A 16,944-nucleotide genomic window follows, 5' to 3' on the forward strand; every position below is an offset into this window, starting at 1 on the left:
AATAATTCTATATCCATTCACTAAGATACAGATACTAATAAATTTTAAGGATTCGTGAGGAAAACGTAAGCAAGCAGACAGTCCATAAAAAATGCAAATTGTCCCCAATCCTTAAACTAGCAGATTATATGAACTCAAAGGATTGTCACAAAATACTTCAATAAATAAATTCCTTCATGCTAAAAGAAGTTTCTCAAGTAGCATTAGGCACCATCTATTGAGTCTAGTCTGTGGCTTGAGATTTTAAACTGCAGCTGCTGCTGATCCTCACAACCAGCAAGGCGGGCGGGCATTACTCTTCCCTTTTTACAACGAGAGCTCAAGGTCCCAAAGCTGTTTGAGCGCCAGAGCTAGGACTAAAACCCACATCTGATGGGCCCCAAGTTTTCCCACTACACCAGGCTGCTCTAAATGTCTTATTTTCTGAAACGGCTGAAGTTTCACAAGATAAACCTGTTAATTATAGGATTTAATTTCATTTTTTCCCCCTAAATATGTGAGGAAAACAGGAGTTATATGTGATTGAACCTTTTACAAGATATTTTACAACTTAAAAAGAATTTTAATGATCATTGTCTAATCCTCATTTGTTCGAGAAACCTTTACTGATGCTTATTCTGGTAGACATTGTATTAATACTAGAGACACAGAGATGAATAACAGAGTTTCTACCCTCAAGGTGTTCACAGTCTAATGAGGCTATCAAAAAAAATTAACAGTGTGCCCCTTTTACAGAAGAAGAAACTAAAGGCTGGCAAAGCTTAAATGCCTGACCCTAACTTAGTTTCCAGAAGGCAGAAAGGACATGATCCTAGAGTCTTCTGATTACACTTCAGCGACTCCCCCGCCCCCACCTCCACACTCAACTTCTAATCATGCTCCCCATTGTTGTTTATCTTCATATTCAATAACGATGTAGAAATCTGAGTTTGAATTCATCTGGACAAGTAAAGCAACAAGACTAATGATTTTAACGCACACAGAACCCACTAGGCCACTGTTTTTAAAAACATGTAATAAAACCACAAATAAACTGACTTTTCCCATTACTTTAGGCTGCTTCAATCTTAAATTGAAAGACTTCCGAGAAGCTGCAAATACTTTCAAAGAAAGAACAGGATAAGTCAGGTTAAAGGAGAAATTTTTTTTTTAAGATTTTATTAAAGAAAAAAAGATATTTTTTTATTTTTCCTTCTTCTGCCCAAAGCCCCCCCAGTACATAGCTGTATGTTCCAGCTGTGAGTGCCTCTGGTTGTGGCATGTGGGACGCCGCCTCAGCATGGCCTGATGAGCCGTGGTACATCCTGGCCCAGGATCTGAACTGGTGAAACCCTGGGCTGCCAAGCGGAGTGCACAAACTTAACCACTTGGCCATGGGGCCGGCCCCTAAAGGAGAATTTTTAATGTTCTCTTTCATCATCAGGGCAACAGAAGGTCATTGTAATAGAGAATGCATTTCTGTGACGAGGTTCGTATCCTCAGAAATGCCCCTGTGGATATAAAATTGTATTCAGCTTATCTCATTCATTCACTTAATGACAGTAAGCCAAGACTGTGCTGCAAGTCAAAATGTGTGTGTGAGAGGCAGTTCCTGCCCTTAAGGGGCTCTCTGTTGGTGGGAGAGGGAAACAAATTACTACAAAGGAATGATTAGCTCTATTTGTGGCAAACAGGGACAGCTTCCTGAAAGCTAAGGCATGAAGGATGAAAAAGAATTCGCCAAGTGGATGGGGGGCCGGGGGCAGGGGGGAATGGTGAAAGTGGGCACAGAGAACAGCATGTGCAAGATGACCTAACTCTGAACTAAAAGCATTAGCTAATGTGCTTGCTCTGTTAATCACTTGGAAACTGAACAAATCACTACCAAATGGAACTTTCCTGTTATTATTCATAGCTCTTTATGAAACCAATTCCATCTAGCTTTTGTCCCTACTACGCCACTGAAACCGATTTTGTAGTGATCACCAGTGACTTCCGTGTTGCCAAATTTAATCCAGTAGACACTTTCAGTCATCATCCTACTTGCCCTCACAGTCGCATAGGACACAGTTGACCATTCTCACTTTTTGGCTATATTCTCAAGAAACGTCTCTCCACCTCTCTAACCCCTCTTCCTCATCCCCTTTGTCAGCTACTCCTCCTCTACCTGATCTCTAAAACCTGAAGTTCCTCAAGGCTCACTCCAGCCCTCCCTCCTCCCTCCATTCCTGTAGCTTTAAATACCACCCACATGCCCATGACTTCTGAATGTGCATCTCCAAGCTAACCTCACCTCTGAGCTCCAAACTTGTAAATCCAACTGCCTCCTTGACAGCTCCACTTGCAAATCTCTCAGGCATTTCAAAATTAACAAGCTCGAAAGTGGAGGTTACTGGGGCCGGCCCAGTGGCAGAGTGGTCAGGTTCGTGCACTCCACTTTGGCAGCCCAGGGTTCACAGGTTCGGATCCCAGGCGCAGATGTACACACTGCTCATGAAGCCATGCTGTGGCAGCATCCCATATAGAAAATAGAGGAAGACTGGCACAGATGTTAGCTCAGCAAAATCTTCCTCAAGCAAAAAGAGGAAGACTGGCAACAGATGTTAGCCCAGGGACAATCTTCCTCAGCAAAAAAAAAGTAGAGCTTATTATTTCAACCACTCTCCCTAAAACCTGCTTGTCCCCTCTTCATTACAGTTATGACCCACCGTTCACCTGGAAGTCATTCTTGGCCCTACCTCCAGTCACCAAGTTCTGTCAGCTCTACTCTGCCTACTTTTCCACATCTACCTCTGCCACCAACACCCTAGTTCAGGACACCATCTTCTTGCACCCAGACATCCACTCTCCAGCCCACTCTACCCCCAGTACCTTCTCTACACAGCAGCTACAGCGATAGTGTAAATCATTTCATTCCCCTGCTTACAGCCCTTCTGTGATGGTCATCAGTTCTTTCACAATATTTCAACTCCATTCTCTCCTTCTGACCCAGGGTAAGATTCTGAAATTGGACAGGGCAGGTGACTTTCTTTGGACAATGAAATGGGCGAAAAAGTGATATGTATCACCTCCTGGATGCAAACTTTAAGACCCAATGTGTACTTCACCTTTTTCTCTTCCTCTGCCGTGATGATTACAATGCTCTAGACAGTAGCTGCTCCATTAGCCTGGGTTCTAAACCTAGGATATGATGGCCAAGTGGATATGCAGCATGAGTGAGAAATAAACATATGGAAAAGCTACACCTTCAACAGACCCCAAATGCCTTACCATAATGATTCCAATATCTGACTAGAGTGATTCCAAAATTCCAATAGAACTGGCTCCTGTGTATCTATCCAACCTCCTCTTGGGCCCCTTTCCAGATTTTCATGCAATGTTCTTTCCATGGTTCATACTTCAACCTTTAGATCTCAGCTTAAATATTACCTCCTCAGAGATGTCTCCCTTAACCACTTTCTCAAAGAAGGCCCCTCACTGTGATTCTCCATCACAGCACCCTGACCATTTCCTGCACGGCACATCACAGTCTGTCGTAATCACTCCTCTCTCTGATGGTCTCTCCTACTAGACAGTAAGCACCACGGATGGAAGGGCTCACCACTATCTCCAGTGCCTAGCATTATACCCTCAATATAGTACCCGATATATGGCAGGCACTCAATAAATACTCGTTAAATGAATGAACAAATGAGAAGAGACTCAAAAAATGGAACATAAGAAACCATTACAGACATCATATCACACATCACACAGGCAAGAGGTGGTGGCCGCAGTGGGGATAGTACTGAGTGATTATGATGTACCTACCACTTATTTAGGCACCTTAACTATAGTATCTCTCCCATATACCTATGGTATATTGGGTATAGATTCCCAATAACCCTAGGAGGTCGATATTAATATCACCACTTTATAGATGAGGCAACTGAGGCTCAGCCTGATCAAGTTACTGGCAAAAGCAGTAACAGCAGCAATTTTAACCCAGAACTTTTAAGCTCTTTCTCCAAACCATAACGCTTTCCCTAGAAATTAAACTGCTACTGTATTTCATCACTAAGTAATATTCTATTATACGTTTAAATTGCACTTATGTATGAGTACATTTCTACCCAAGAACCAGTTTCTGTTTTTCTTTTTTATTTGTTTTTGTTTTTTAGGCTCATCCTAAAGCCTATTTCAGGTATCTCTTGTTATCTGGGACAAGTGAAGGCAGAATGATGCAGCCAACCCAAACGACAGATAAATCAGACATTTTGCTGGAACTTTTTTCTTATAGTCTTTTTCTTCTCAGAGTAAGCAGCTACTATGATGAAGAAGTAGATCTGTGTTCTGATTTCATTTTATGGGATTTGAGATCAACTTATAGTGGCTTAATTTACTGTCTTGCCCCATCACCAGATGCTGTTCTGCTGGTCACAGAACATGAAAACCTGAATGGTCTAGGAGATCTGACCCACGGTCCTGATCTGATTAGCACAGGCTCCAAACATCGAAACACACGAATGAAGCCATCGAGCTTTTCCCCCTGACCACCTTAGGATGATGTATTATGTTAACGACAGAAAGCTGGCGCTGAGATAGCTCCCAAACAGCTCTGTGGGCTCTTAGCAGACTCACAGGATTATCAGAGCAGAAGGGACCTTAGAGACACCTACGTAAATCCCCTCTTTTAACAGGTTAGCAAACAGGCCCAGGTGGACAGTTATTTATTTGCCTAAGAGAAGCAAGACTCCTGGCTCCCAGTCAAGAGTGCTTCCCACTCTAACGCTCTGCAGCTCCCTAACCAAGAACTAGGGCTATGTCGGGGTCACCAGCAGACAACATCTAGATGACACAGAGTGTCTAGATAAATCCCCCAGTGTTTCTCCTACTCTCCAGCATTCAGAAAACCCCGACCAAAAAGAACACACACATAAAAACAAAAGCAATCTGGAAGAGCTATTTTAATTTTCTATTAAACATTCTTCCAAAAGCATTATTTTTACCCTATATCTTACTGGGTTATAAGAAACAACATTAGCATTAGAAAAACTAGGAAGAAAGATAAAATTAAATGTGGAAATCAAACTAAACTTACGTGAAAAAAGATGATTATAAGAAAGGATTGATAGCTTTATAAATTTAATTAAATTGAGATTATAATTTGAAAACTGTGCATCTCAAACTTCATTTGTTCAGTTATTTTTACCAACAGCATTTCATGACTCTAATACATTGATTTTTCAAGAAGGACAGTCATTTAAAAATATTTTTATTTTAAAAATAGGCCTGTGTTCAGCTATAGATTTTTTCCCCCAAGCTCTCATCATATTTCTTATTTTGATCTGAGCAGAAAATACCATTTTGATGGCATGAAATGAAAAATTTAAAAGCTTGTTTAAAAAAAAAAAATCCCGGTACAGAATTTTAAAAACTACTAATGGAGAATAGATTAAGGTCATTAAGTGTACAACACTAATTACTGGCCAGCTACTGGTATTCTATTTCTTCCGTAGTTATCCCAAGGAAAACTTAAATGGAATCTTCAGCAGAATAATCCTTAAATATACTTTATAAGCAAAACGAGAGCTTTGTTTACATAGTTTTTGGATTTTGCTGTTCTTAATTTTATTCTGAAACTTAATTTTACCCCAAACCATAATTACCATATTAACTTTGTAATGCACAGTTGTATGCAATTCAGCAATGCAGTAGTACACCATTAGGCTCTATTCACCTAGAGCTTAGGAAAAGTAGAATTGGTCACACCCATTTAAAAACAAATCTCACGCTATTTGCCAATGTGTAGTTTCAGTCTAAGTTCTGACAAGGAAATGTATGGATGTCTTGATTTTCAAAGGTAGGCAAAGGGAGTTCTTCACAGCTTAGCTTTGCCTGGCTGAAGCTGAAGATTTTGTAACTTCATAGCCAGACCCATGTTGCCAGTGATTTTCAATTTGCCTTGAAAGAAGGCCTGTGAGTAAGAAGAAAGAAAATTTATTATTTGGTGGTTTTTTTTTTTTTTTTTGAGATTGCTGATATTTCTAGACTATCCAGCCCTGAGATCATTTATTTATCCTGGTCTCTCAAACTTTCTTCAAAATATGAAACTTGGCTTTCCAGAACAGATTTAGAATCAGATTCCCCAAAAGGAGGAATTTGTAAAAACCCTGCTTTACAAAACAGAGCAATCAAAACGCACATCCTTCCCAAATGTCTTCTCTTAGAAAGCCTGCCTTTACCCACTTTCCTCAAAGGGGGTACATTTTCCAAATATTAGGCAAAGTGCGTTCATACTAGGTTGATTTTGTTTAAAAATCAATCCATGTGGATCAGGAATACAAACTGAAATTTTCAGCAGTCTGCTGGGAGAAAAAGCACACGCATAACACAGAAACTCTTGGGATTCTATGTCACCAGTTTTTTTAGGTCTACATGATTAAGGATTTGTCCCTGCAGAGGGAGGCAAGGAGGCCTGCTGAGACTGAGGTGCTTATGTTAATCTTTGGCCCAGTGAGAAGAATCAAGCCGATCCGAAGCACAGAGCCACAGTCTGTTCCGTTTACCAACTGCCTGGGATTAGATCACATGCTGCTTGCTAAATTTATCATGTAACAAAATCCTGGGAGAACTTCAGAGAGATGGTGAAACTGGGAACACAGCATGATTTCCCTGCTATAATCTAAGTCTTTTAACTCAATTCTTAAATTAAGGAAGGGCGAGATGAAAAAAGTTTCTGGCAGTCTTAGCTTTTTAAACAAAAATGTTAAGTTAGGAGCCCTCTGCCTCATCCACGGGAATGCTCGGAGCTAGGCTTTTTCTACACCTTCTCATAAGGGTGACTAATTCCTTTTTTTCCCCTCCTCTGTCTGGACAAACTAAATATTTCCTTTCTATATGGCACACAGCCTTCTGTCTGATGATTTAAAGGTCAGGTGTCTCAGAACACAATATATTTAACATATGTCCTTTAAAGATATGGACCAATAGCACCTAGAAGAGAAACTCACCGTCTTTCCCTTTTTTAAATTAAAAGAGAAAATGACTTTTTATTTACTAATTATTATAGCGAGAACATGAATCTTCATCCTTCAGAGAATCCAAACATGAGGATCATTAATCTGGTCCCTAGGTGTTCTTCATGTGTGCTTTACACTGGAGGGCGCAATGCTTTGTTTCAACTGTAGCCAAACACTGAAACGATAACTTCACCGCATTTAATGGTTCCCAGTCAAATCCTCTACTGAGCATCAGGGAAGGCCATTAGCACATTAACAGAAAGGTCTGCCATTTTTACCTTTAATTCCTTTGGGTGCTAACAGGTGTTCAAGAAAAATGAGCTGACACTTCACTCCGCCAAATGGGCAGTAGACAGATAAACTGAGAGAATGAGGGGAGCTGATGTGTGATGTCTGATCACCCTGCCAAGGAGGTGAATGGAGTGGACCGAGGAGCAGTGGGTGGGAAAGAGAAGGACAGCCAACTCCTACGCTGGTGGCCTCTGTTTGGTCCAGACTTTTGGAGCAGGCTCAGTAGGTGGAAATGTCAGTGCCAATGGTCTGTATTCAGTTGAAATGTCACAGATGCAAGTCTCTCACGTGTCAAAGTATCAACTGAAATATGCTTAGTTGCTTAGAAAAAGCATTTTAAAAAGGAATATGAGTGCAAGTCAGATTTAGTTGTTGTATCCAATCTTTCAAATTACCAGGGACCAGAGGAATAAGACCTGAAACAATTCAGGCTGAGGAAACATAAAAAATAAGGTTACAGGCGGCTGGCCCCATGACCGAGTGGTTAAAGTTCCGCGCACTCTGCTTCGGCAGCCTGGGTTTGCAGGTTCAGATCCTCAGTGTGCACCTTCTCCACTCATCAGCCATGCTGTGGAGGCATCCCACATATAAACTAAAGGAAGATTGGCACAGATATTAGCTCGGGGCTAATCTTCCTCAAGCAAAAAAAAAAAAGGAGAACTGGCAACAGATGTTAGCTCAGGGCAAATCTTCCTCAAAAAAAAAAAGTAAATAAGATTATAATGGAAAGAAGTACCTTAGTTTCTTGTTATCTCTAGGTAATGAAAGCTCAATATATCAAGTCTGTTCAACACTGTGCGACTAAAGAGTATAAGATGACCCTTGACAATTTGGGGACCAGGAAAGTCTATATAAGGCATAAATACATTTTAGACAAATACAGTTTAGTCCAGCAACTGCTTACTGAAAACCTAAAAATGTCAGGCATCATACTAAGTTCTGGAGACATGAAGACAAATAAGACATAGTTTGTTCCTTTGAGACACAATCTAATGGGGAAGAGAGAGGCAGATTATGACTAATACAATGTGACAAGTGCTAAGCTAGCAGTCCAGTAAGTGGCCCAGAAAAGGGACTGGTTACAGCTCCCAACAACTTGGAAGGAAGTCTTTGGAGGTAACATCTGAGCTAATTTCGAAAGACATGGAGTTTGTCAGGGAAGGACGGTTCAGGCAAAAAGCACCAGCAAAGACCTGGAATGTAAAAGGTCTTACCTTTGTTCACATGGCCCCTCCATCTGCCTGGCTCTGACTCTCCATCTGGGCACCGGTAACTCCTGGGCACCCTATGACTCAGCTCCAGGGCCGCTTCCTCTGACGACCCAGGAAGACCTGGCTGCTCCTTCCCCCACCCTCCCTGATCACAAGCCAGGTGTGGCACCTCAGACATTTGGCTGCACTTACTCTTTTACAGATCTCTGTTGTACCAAACTGTGGATGACCTGAGCATGGGAGCTATTTCTTATTCATCTGGGTATTTCCAGCACACAGAACAGTGGCGCACAGTTTGCTCCACAAATGTCTGTCATTTCTTAGGTGAACACTGAAGTTTTGTGGGTTTGACCACTTCGCACTTTATGGTATGAGGCTGAGGCAAGAGATGAAGTGGAAAAGCCAAAAGACCCACCTACTAGAAAGATACAAGTTCCATCATACTTACCGACTGAGGATTCATTTTACCCGTCATTAAAGCCAGTAAGTCCGAGTCGGCCATTGTGATTGTGCAGTCGGCCTTCTTATCTAGAACAGAGATACGGAGGAGAAGGAAGGAGCACAGGGGAGTGTTCAGTGTCATGTATACATTTGAGTCAAAAGCCACTGACTGTCAGAATCACACGTAGTGCTGGAGCAGTGTGGGGAAACGGGTGTGCACACACCCCTCCATGTGTGCAGCCTGGTAAAATGTGGTGTAACTCACAAGCAACCTTGATATTTCACAAGAGGGAATTGATTAAATTATAGTATTCATATAATGGGATACAATCCAGCCATTAGATGATGTGGATCTACATTTACTGACCTGAAAAAATGTTCATGTCATACTGTTCAGGATATTGTTATTTAAGTTCATGATACTGTCAGAAAACAAACTGTGAGCATGCTACCATTTTTGCTTAAAAACGGATATTCAATTATATATACAAAAAACACCTGCAAACTTAGACACCAATATATTAATAATAGTTATGTGGCACACAGACTCTAAGGTGGTGCCCATGACCCCTGCCTCCTGGTATTCGTGCCTTTGTATGATCCCCTTCCCTCGAGTGTAGGCAGGACCTGTGACTTGCTTCTAGCCAATAGAATGTGGCAAAGGAGATGGGCTGCCAGTCCTGTGGTTCTGCTACACTATATCAGGCTCTAGCTTGCTGGCAGACTCACTCTCACTCTCCTGTTGGCCTCGAATAAGCTAGCTGCTATGCTGTGACCTGCATATGGAAAGGCCACGTGGCAGGGTACCAGCCTTTAGGAGCTGAGCACAGACTATGGCCTACAGCCAATAAAAAACTAAAGCTATCATTCTTATAGCTGCAATGAAATGAATTCTGCCAGCAACCTGAGTAAACTTGGACACAGACCCTTCCCCAGTCAAGCTGCCAGATGAGAACCCAGCCTTGGCCAACACCTTAACTGGAGCCTGTGAGACCTTGTGCAGAGAACCCAGCTAAGCTGTCCTCAGCCAACTTACCATGGAAACTGTGAGGTAACAAATGTGTGCATTGTTTTAAGCCACTGACTTTGTGGTCATTTGTTATGCAGAAAAGAAAATGAATACAGTTCTCTAGATCAGGGGTTAACACACATTTACTGTAAAGGATCAGACACTAAATATTTCAGGCTTTGTGGGCCACTAGGTCTCCATTGCATCTAGTCAGCTTTGCCTCTGTAGTGCAAAAGCTGCCACAGATAATACATAAACAAATGAGTGCGGCTGTGTTCCAACAAAACTATTTTCAAAATAGGTAGTACAGAGGGAGAAGATATTTGCAATTCATATATCTGACAAAGAACTTGTATCCAGAATATATAAAAAACTCCTGGGGCCAGCCCCATGGCCGAGTAGGTAAGTTCGCGCACTCTGCTTCAGCAGCCCAGGGCTTTACCACTTCGAATCCTGGGTGCAGACATGGCACTGCTCATCAAGCCATGCTGAGGCGACGTCACACATGCCACAACTAGAAGGACCCACAACTAAAAAAATACAACTATGTACCGGGGAGCTTTGGGAGAAAAAGGAAAAAAAGTTTTAAAAATCTTAAAAAAAAAAACTCCTATTGCTCAATTAGAAAAGGTTAGATAATCCAATACAAAAATGGGCAAAGAAACAGGCGCTATACAAAAGAGGATCTCCAAAGGGCCAAAAAAAGCACATGAAACAGTATTCAACTTCATTAGTCATCAGGAAAATGCAAATTAAACGCACAGATGAGATACTACTACTACCCATTAGAATGAGTGGCTAGAAAAAAAGATACTTAGTGCTAGTTAGGATGAGGAGCAACTGAAAGGTCAGTACCTTGCTGGAGGAACTGTAAAATGGTACAGCCACTTTAGAAAACAGTCTGGAAATTTCTTATAAAGTTAAACATACATATGCCATATGACCTAGCAATGCCACTCTTAGGTGTTTACTCAAGAGAAATGAAAACACATGTCCACACAAAAACCTGTATGTCTATGTTGATAGTGGCTTTATTCAAACGCCAAAAGCTGGAAAAACTCAAATGCGCCTCAACTGGTAAATAGATAAACTACTCAGCAACAAAAAGAAACAAACTACTGATGATACATGCAACAACATGAATGAATCTCTGTGACCGAGGCAAGCTTACAAAGCTACATCTCGTCTGATTCCACGTAAATGACATTCTGGAAAGGTAAACTACAGGGACAGAAATCAGACTCGTGGCTGCAGAGCCTGAGGATGAGAGAAGAGGACACTTTTTTCGGGTGAAGGAAATATTCTATATCTTGATTTCTGGTGGTGGTTATACAACTATATGCATTTGTCTAAATTCACATAATTGTACATCTAAAAAGGGTAGATTTTATCGTGTGTAAATTATACCTCAATCAACCTGCCAAAAAAGAAAAACCTGACAGTTCCAAGTACTGTCAAAAATGTGAAGTGAATGAAACTCTCATGCAATGTGGAAGGGAATGTAAAATAGTATATCCACATCAAAAAACTGGCTATCCTGTACCTGACGACCAAGTATTTCTACTCCTGGTTATATGTGTAATGGAAATGAGTACCTATGTCCACTAAAAGACACATATGAGAATGGTGATAGAAGCTTTATTCATAAGGCCCCAAAATGGAAACACTGCAAAGATACATCAACCATAGAACGAAGAAATAAATTCTGTGGCATTCACATGGTAAAAATGAATTACTGCTACATGCAACAAAATTAATGAATCTTACAATGCTGAGCAAAAGAAGGCAGACTTACAAGAGTAAATATTGTATGGTTCCATTTATATGAATTTCCAAAATGAATAAAATCAGTCTATGGTGGTGGAATTCAGAACAGTGTTTCCTTTGGGAGTGGAGAGTGATGGGAGGGACATGCGGAAGGCTTCTAGAATGCTGGCAACATTCTGCATCTTGACCTGGGAGACATATTCATTTGTAAACACTGATCAAGCTGTACACTTCAGATTTTGCCCTTTATTACACACTAGACTTCAACAAAAACTTTCCACAAAACAAAATAACCAGGTGAGTTGAATTTGGCCCATGGGCGACAGTTTGTTGCCCGTGATGTAAGTGGTGGAGAGTAATTTTTTCATTTTGTTTCTCTATCTTTTCTAATTTTTTTTTACACTGAGTATATATTACCTATATAATACAAAGTTTTAAAATATTAATTTTAATATCATAAAAGTCTAATGAAAAAAGACTGTAGAACAAAGACTCCAATATCTCATTGCTAAATCAGCCATGTCCACCTTGGACAAATGAGAGGTTTAAAGTGCAAAAGGAAAAATTCACCAAGAAATTGAATTTTTCAGCAGTCAGTGTTTTAGGCAATCAGTATAACACAGTTCTCTAACAGTTGGCGCCTCTTCAAATTAAAGCTGGCCTCTCCCCGAAACCAAGTCACCCTCTATCTCACTATTCTCTTTTATTTCTCTTCATTGCAATTATCTGAAACTACCTTATTTGTATACATGTTTTCTGTCTGGATTTGTCCACTAGAATGAAAACTTCACAGGGGAGGGCCCTTGTCAGTTTTGTTCACTGTTAGATCCCAAAGTCCTTGAAAAGTGCTGGACACATAAAAGGCAATCATTAAGTGCCTAGTGAATAAATAAGTAGATTATACAGAGTTCAGAAGATTATCAAATTAAGACCCAATAGCTAATCAGATAATCTGTGCCTTAATAGAAGAGATATGGGTTGCTATGGCCTGAATGTCTGTGTCCCCCCAAAACTCATATGTTAAATCCTAATGACAGATGTGATGGTATTAGTAGGTGAGCCTTTGGGAGGTCCTAAGGATGGAGCCCTAATGAATGGGATTAGTGCCTTATAAAAGTAGCTCCAGAGAGAACTCTAGCCCCTTCCACCATGTGGGCCCACAGCAAGGAGGCACTGACTCTGAACCTGGAGGAGGGCCCTCATCGAAGGTGACCACGCTGGCACCTTGGCCTTGGACGCCAAGCCTCCAGAACTGTGGGAAATGAACTTCTGTTGTTTATAAGCTACTTGTTCTGCAGCACTTTGTTACAGCAATTTGAATGGACTAGTGGCTAAGTCGTTAAAGCATCATCAGCACCTGGTGAACCCCAGATCTTTCTCAATTTCCCAAGTCCTTTTGAGGAGTCTCACACAAGTCTAATGTGTTCTAGCAAAACTAATGTTTTATACATGGGTTAGGGAGAAAGCAAGGGTTTACTGAGCACTAACTATGCATAAGTGCTTTACATACCTTATCTTATTTACTCCCCACAACAGCTCCATGGATAGAAGTTCTTCTCACCACTGTCTAGATGAGACCCCTGGACTCAGGGAAGGTATACACCTAGTAAGCGACAGAGCCCAGGTCCTGAACCCAGCTTGGGTGTCTCCAAAGGCTATGCTCTTGGGGATGGGAGACTCTGAGGCTTTCTATATCATGTTCCCCACAAAGGGGCAGGGTTGAGAACTCAAGTAAGTGCCGAGAGGGCAGAATAAAGGACTGAAAGAATCATGTGTCATGTTAGATTAATCAAAGTTGGCTTCCTGGAGACATGATATGTGAGTCGTTTCAAAGGAGAGGAGGGAGTGGCAGAATTCATGGAGAAAGGCACCGAGGCAGGAGGAAAAGATGATGGAAAACACAAAATCTAAAAATCCTTAATATAGCCATCTACACAATCATTACCAAACTCTCAGAAAATAAGCACATGAAACACATTTAAGTAAATCTTACTTCCCTAACAGTAAGTAAACCTCTCAACGCTATGTACATGCCAAAAGAAGTAGCAATTCTCTTTAAGATGCCAGTTCAAACTAGGACAGGTTATTAATGCTTTAACATAGCTGATCTCTAACAAATGGTCATTTGTTGGCTGATGTAAAAGGAGCTGGCAATTTTCAGGGGTTGCTTTTACTGGGTAAGTCCATATTTCAGTGCCATTCCTGGCTGCCAACAAGTGTCAGTTTCAGCAGAAATTTCCCTGTCCCAGGCTAAAATCCCTTCAGGCCCGGGATGGGGCACCAACGTGGGGAGAACTCACGGCCAGAGTCCATATGCAGAGAACAAGGTTTTTCTGAAATTATGCAAGAACATTATCTTTCATGACAAACAAACACCAGTAACAAAACAGAAGAAATTTTTTTTTTTAAAAATCACCTTAACATCTGCCCAGGCATATAGGAATATAATTCTGAAGTAACTATTAACCTCAGTCACTAAAAAATTAGCACTATTTCCCAAAAGTTCTTTTTATTTCTAAAAGCTAAAATCGAGATGAAACATTTAGTTTTTCTTCCTACCCCACATTAGAGTGGCAGCTCACAGAATGCAAACATATAGTTATTTTTCTGCCCACTCATTTTGAGGGCAAAAAAAAAAAGACTATATAAAATTCAGGAACTTTCTCTAACAATGCCATGCTGCCTGCGCCAGATGTGCTTACTACCCCTCAGCCTTCCCTTCATTAATCTCTAGTTGATTCCTTATTCAACAGCATATAACACTGCTCTTAACATTTTCTCCTGTCTCCAAGCTCTAGACTCTATTCCAGGAGCTCTGCCAATCTCCTCCCTCCCTGAAAATGCCCCTGAATGTTTATCTACCCTCTCAGAGAAGGAAGCGTCACCCCTCCTTCCTCAGGCTCACCCTCCTTCCACCTGCGCTCCTATGTCACCCTCTTCTCCAGGACCTCCCTCCATAACGTATCAGGAATGAAACTCTACCATCTTTGACGGACTTCCTTCTCCTGCACAGCTTCCAGATCCCATCAAGTTCACCCCAAATACCCCTGGCAGCTATCATGTAGCAGCATCCTTTTTGCTCACTGCCAGCACTCAGGTTATCCTTTCTGCTCACTTAGACAGGAGCAGCATCCACCCCGCTACTGCCCTCTCTGCCTCTGATTTCTGCCTTCTAATTCATCGGGTCTGACGCACCAGCCTCATCCTCGAAAACACAGCTCTGACTTTCACTCTTCTACTTAAAAAGCTTTAACAGACTAATTATGTATCAGATCACTTTCAAAGTTCATAGCATGGTATTTTAAGCCGTCCAAAAAGCTAGTTCCCATCCATGATATTTCTCAATTGCACCAGTCTTTTCCCTACAAGAGAAATGTAACATACAATGTAGCTACCAGTTACTGAATGCTTACTAAGCATCATTCATTCATTCTGCTGTTCATTTTCCAATTATCTATTTTACTGAAGACCTGCCATGTATCAGGTATTAGAGTAGGCAGTGGGAATGCAGCAGAAAACCTAACAGGCAAAAAGCTCTGCCTTCATGCAGCTTACAGTTCAAGTGGGGGAGATGGACAATACGCAAATAAATAAAATTCATATGGCATATCAGATGGTGATAAGTGCTACAAATAAAAATAAGGCAGAAAACGACAATAGGAAACGGTAATGGGGGTGTGATTTGAAAAGTGGGGTTAGAGAAGGGCTAACTTAGAAGATGACACTTGAGCAAAGATCCAAAGGAAATGAGGGAACAAGCCACGAGGATATCTAAGTGAAGGCAATTTCAGGCAGGACAGAGTAGAAAGCCCCTGAACTGGGACTACCTCACATTTCAGCAATAGCAAAGAGGCCAGTATGACTGGAGCAAAGTGAGGGAGAGTGTGGTAAGACAGAGAAAACGGGGACCAGATCATGCTGTGCCATTGTAAGAACTCTGAGCTGAAAGCCACTAGATGGTTTTAAGCAGAGGAGTGTCACAATCTGACAAGTTTTAAAATGATCACTCCAGGGGCTGGCCTGGTGGCACAGCAGTTAAGTTCGCACGTTCTGCTTCAGTGGCCCAGGGTCTGCCGGTTCAGATCCCGGGTGCGGACACCGCACCGCTTGTCAAGCCATGCTGTGGTAGGCGTCCCACAGAGAAAGATGGGCACGGATGTTAGCTCAGGACCAGGCTTTCTCAGCAAAAAAGAGGAGAATTGACAGCAGATGTTAGCTCCGGGCTGCTCTTCCTCAAAAAAAAAAAAAAAAAAAAGATCACTCTAACTGGTGTGTGGAGAAGGACCTGTAGGGGGCAAGGATAGAAACAGGGAGAGCAGGCAAACAAATGACAGAGGCTTAGAACAAGATGGTAGTAGAAGAGGACAGAGTTTGCTGGTGGATTAGACTGTGGAGTGGAGAAAAAGAGGAGCCAATGATGACCTCAAGGGTTTGGGTCTGAGGAACTGGTAGGACAGAAGAGCGATCTACTGAGATGCAGAAGACAGTGGAGGAGGACGTAATTAAAGGGGAGTGGGAGGAAGATCAGGAGTTCAGTGTTCGCCATATAGCTTCGGGATACCTATTAGTATCCAAGTACACTTGTCAATTAAACAGCTGGATATGCACCTCAGAGTTCAGCGGCTAAGTCCATGCTGAAGATATCTGGGAGCCATCAGTGTAGAGATGGTGTTAAAAGCATGAGACTAGATGAGATCCCCAGGGAGTGAATGTAGATAGAGCTGAGCCCTGGAGCACTGCAATGTTTAGAAATTTGAAGATGAGGAGAAAACAGAAGAGATGCCAAGAAGGAACACCCAGAAGGTAAGGGGAAAGCCTGGAAGTGTAATATCTTTAAGGCGAGGAATTAACCATTGAATTTAGCAACACGATGATCAATAGTGACCTTGACAAGAATAGTTTTAGGACAGTAATGACGACAAAAGCTTCTGGAGTGGGTTCAAGAAAGACTGGGATGAGAGGGAGTGGAGATAGTGAATATAGACAGGTCTTTTGAGGGCATGTACTTACACACTGGACTATGTGCTCTACAGGTTAACTAAGAGATAATTCTCTTAATCCTTGCATCAACTCTATGAAACATGCACCATTTCTTATTCCCATTTACAGATGAGAAAACTGAGGCTCAAAGAAGTTAAATAATTTGTTCAAGGCCAGAATCTGTGAGTGGCAGGGCCAGGACCCCAACCCAAATTTGTCTAATTCCAAAGCCTAAGATTGGTGACTCTGCGATGAAGCCTCCTAA

At 41.6% G+C, this 16,944-nt stretch overlaps 1 protein-coding gene across 2 annotated transcripts in view; it reads right to left on the reverse strand.

The window, feature by feature from the left end:
• Positions 1-4,907: 4,907 nt before the first annotated feature.
• Positions 4,908-16,944, reverse strand: part of SCP2 (sterol carrier protein 2) — a 124,699-nt gene continuing 112,662 nt past the window's right edge. For both annotated transcript variants that reach the window (XM_014844313.3, XM_070509897.1), the window contains 2 exons: positions 8,931-9,010; positions 4,908-5,935 (listed from right to left, as the gene is read on the reverse strand). In XM_014844313.3, coding sequence (XP_014699799.3) covers positions 5,840-5,935; positions 8,931-9,010 — 176 coding nt within the window. In that variant the 3' untranslated portion in view covers positions 4,908-5,839. The remainder of the gene's footprint in view (positions 5,936-8,930; positions 9,011-16,944) is intronic.

The sequence above is a fragment of the Equus asinus genome, chromosome 5 (assembly GCF_041296235.1).
Source record: "Equus asinus isolate D_3611 breed Donkey chromosome 5, EquAss-T2T_v2, whole genome shotgun sequence".
Taxonomy (NCBI): Eukaryota; Metazoa; Chordata; class Mammalia; order Perissodactyla; family Equidae; genus Equus; species Equus asinus.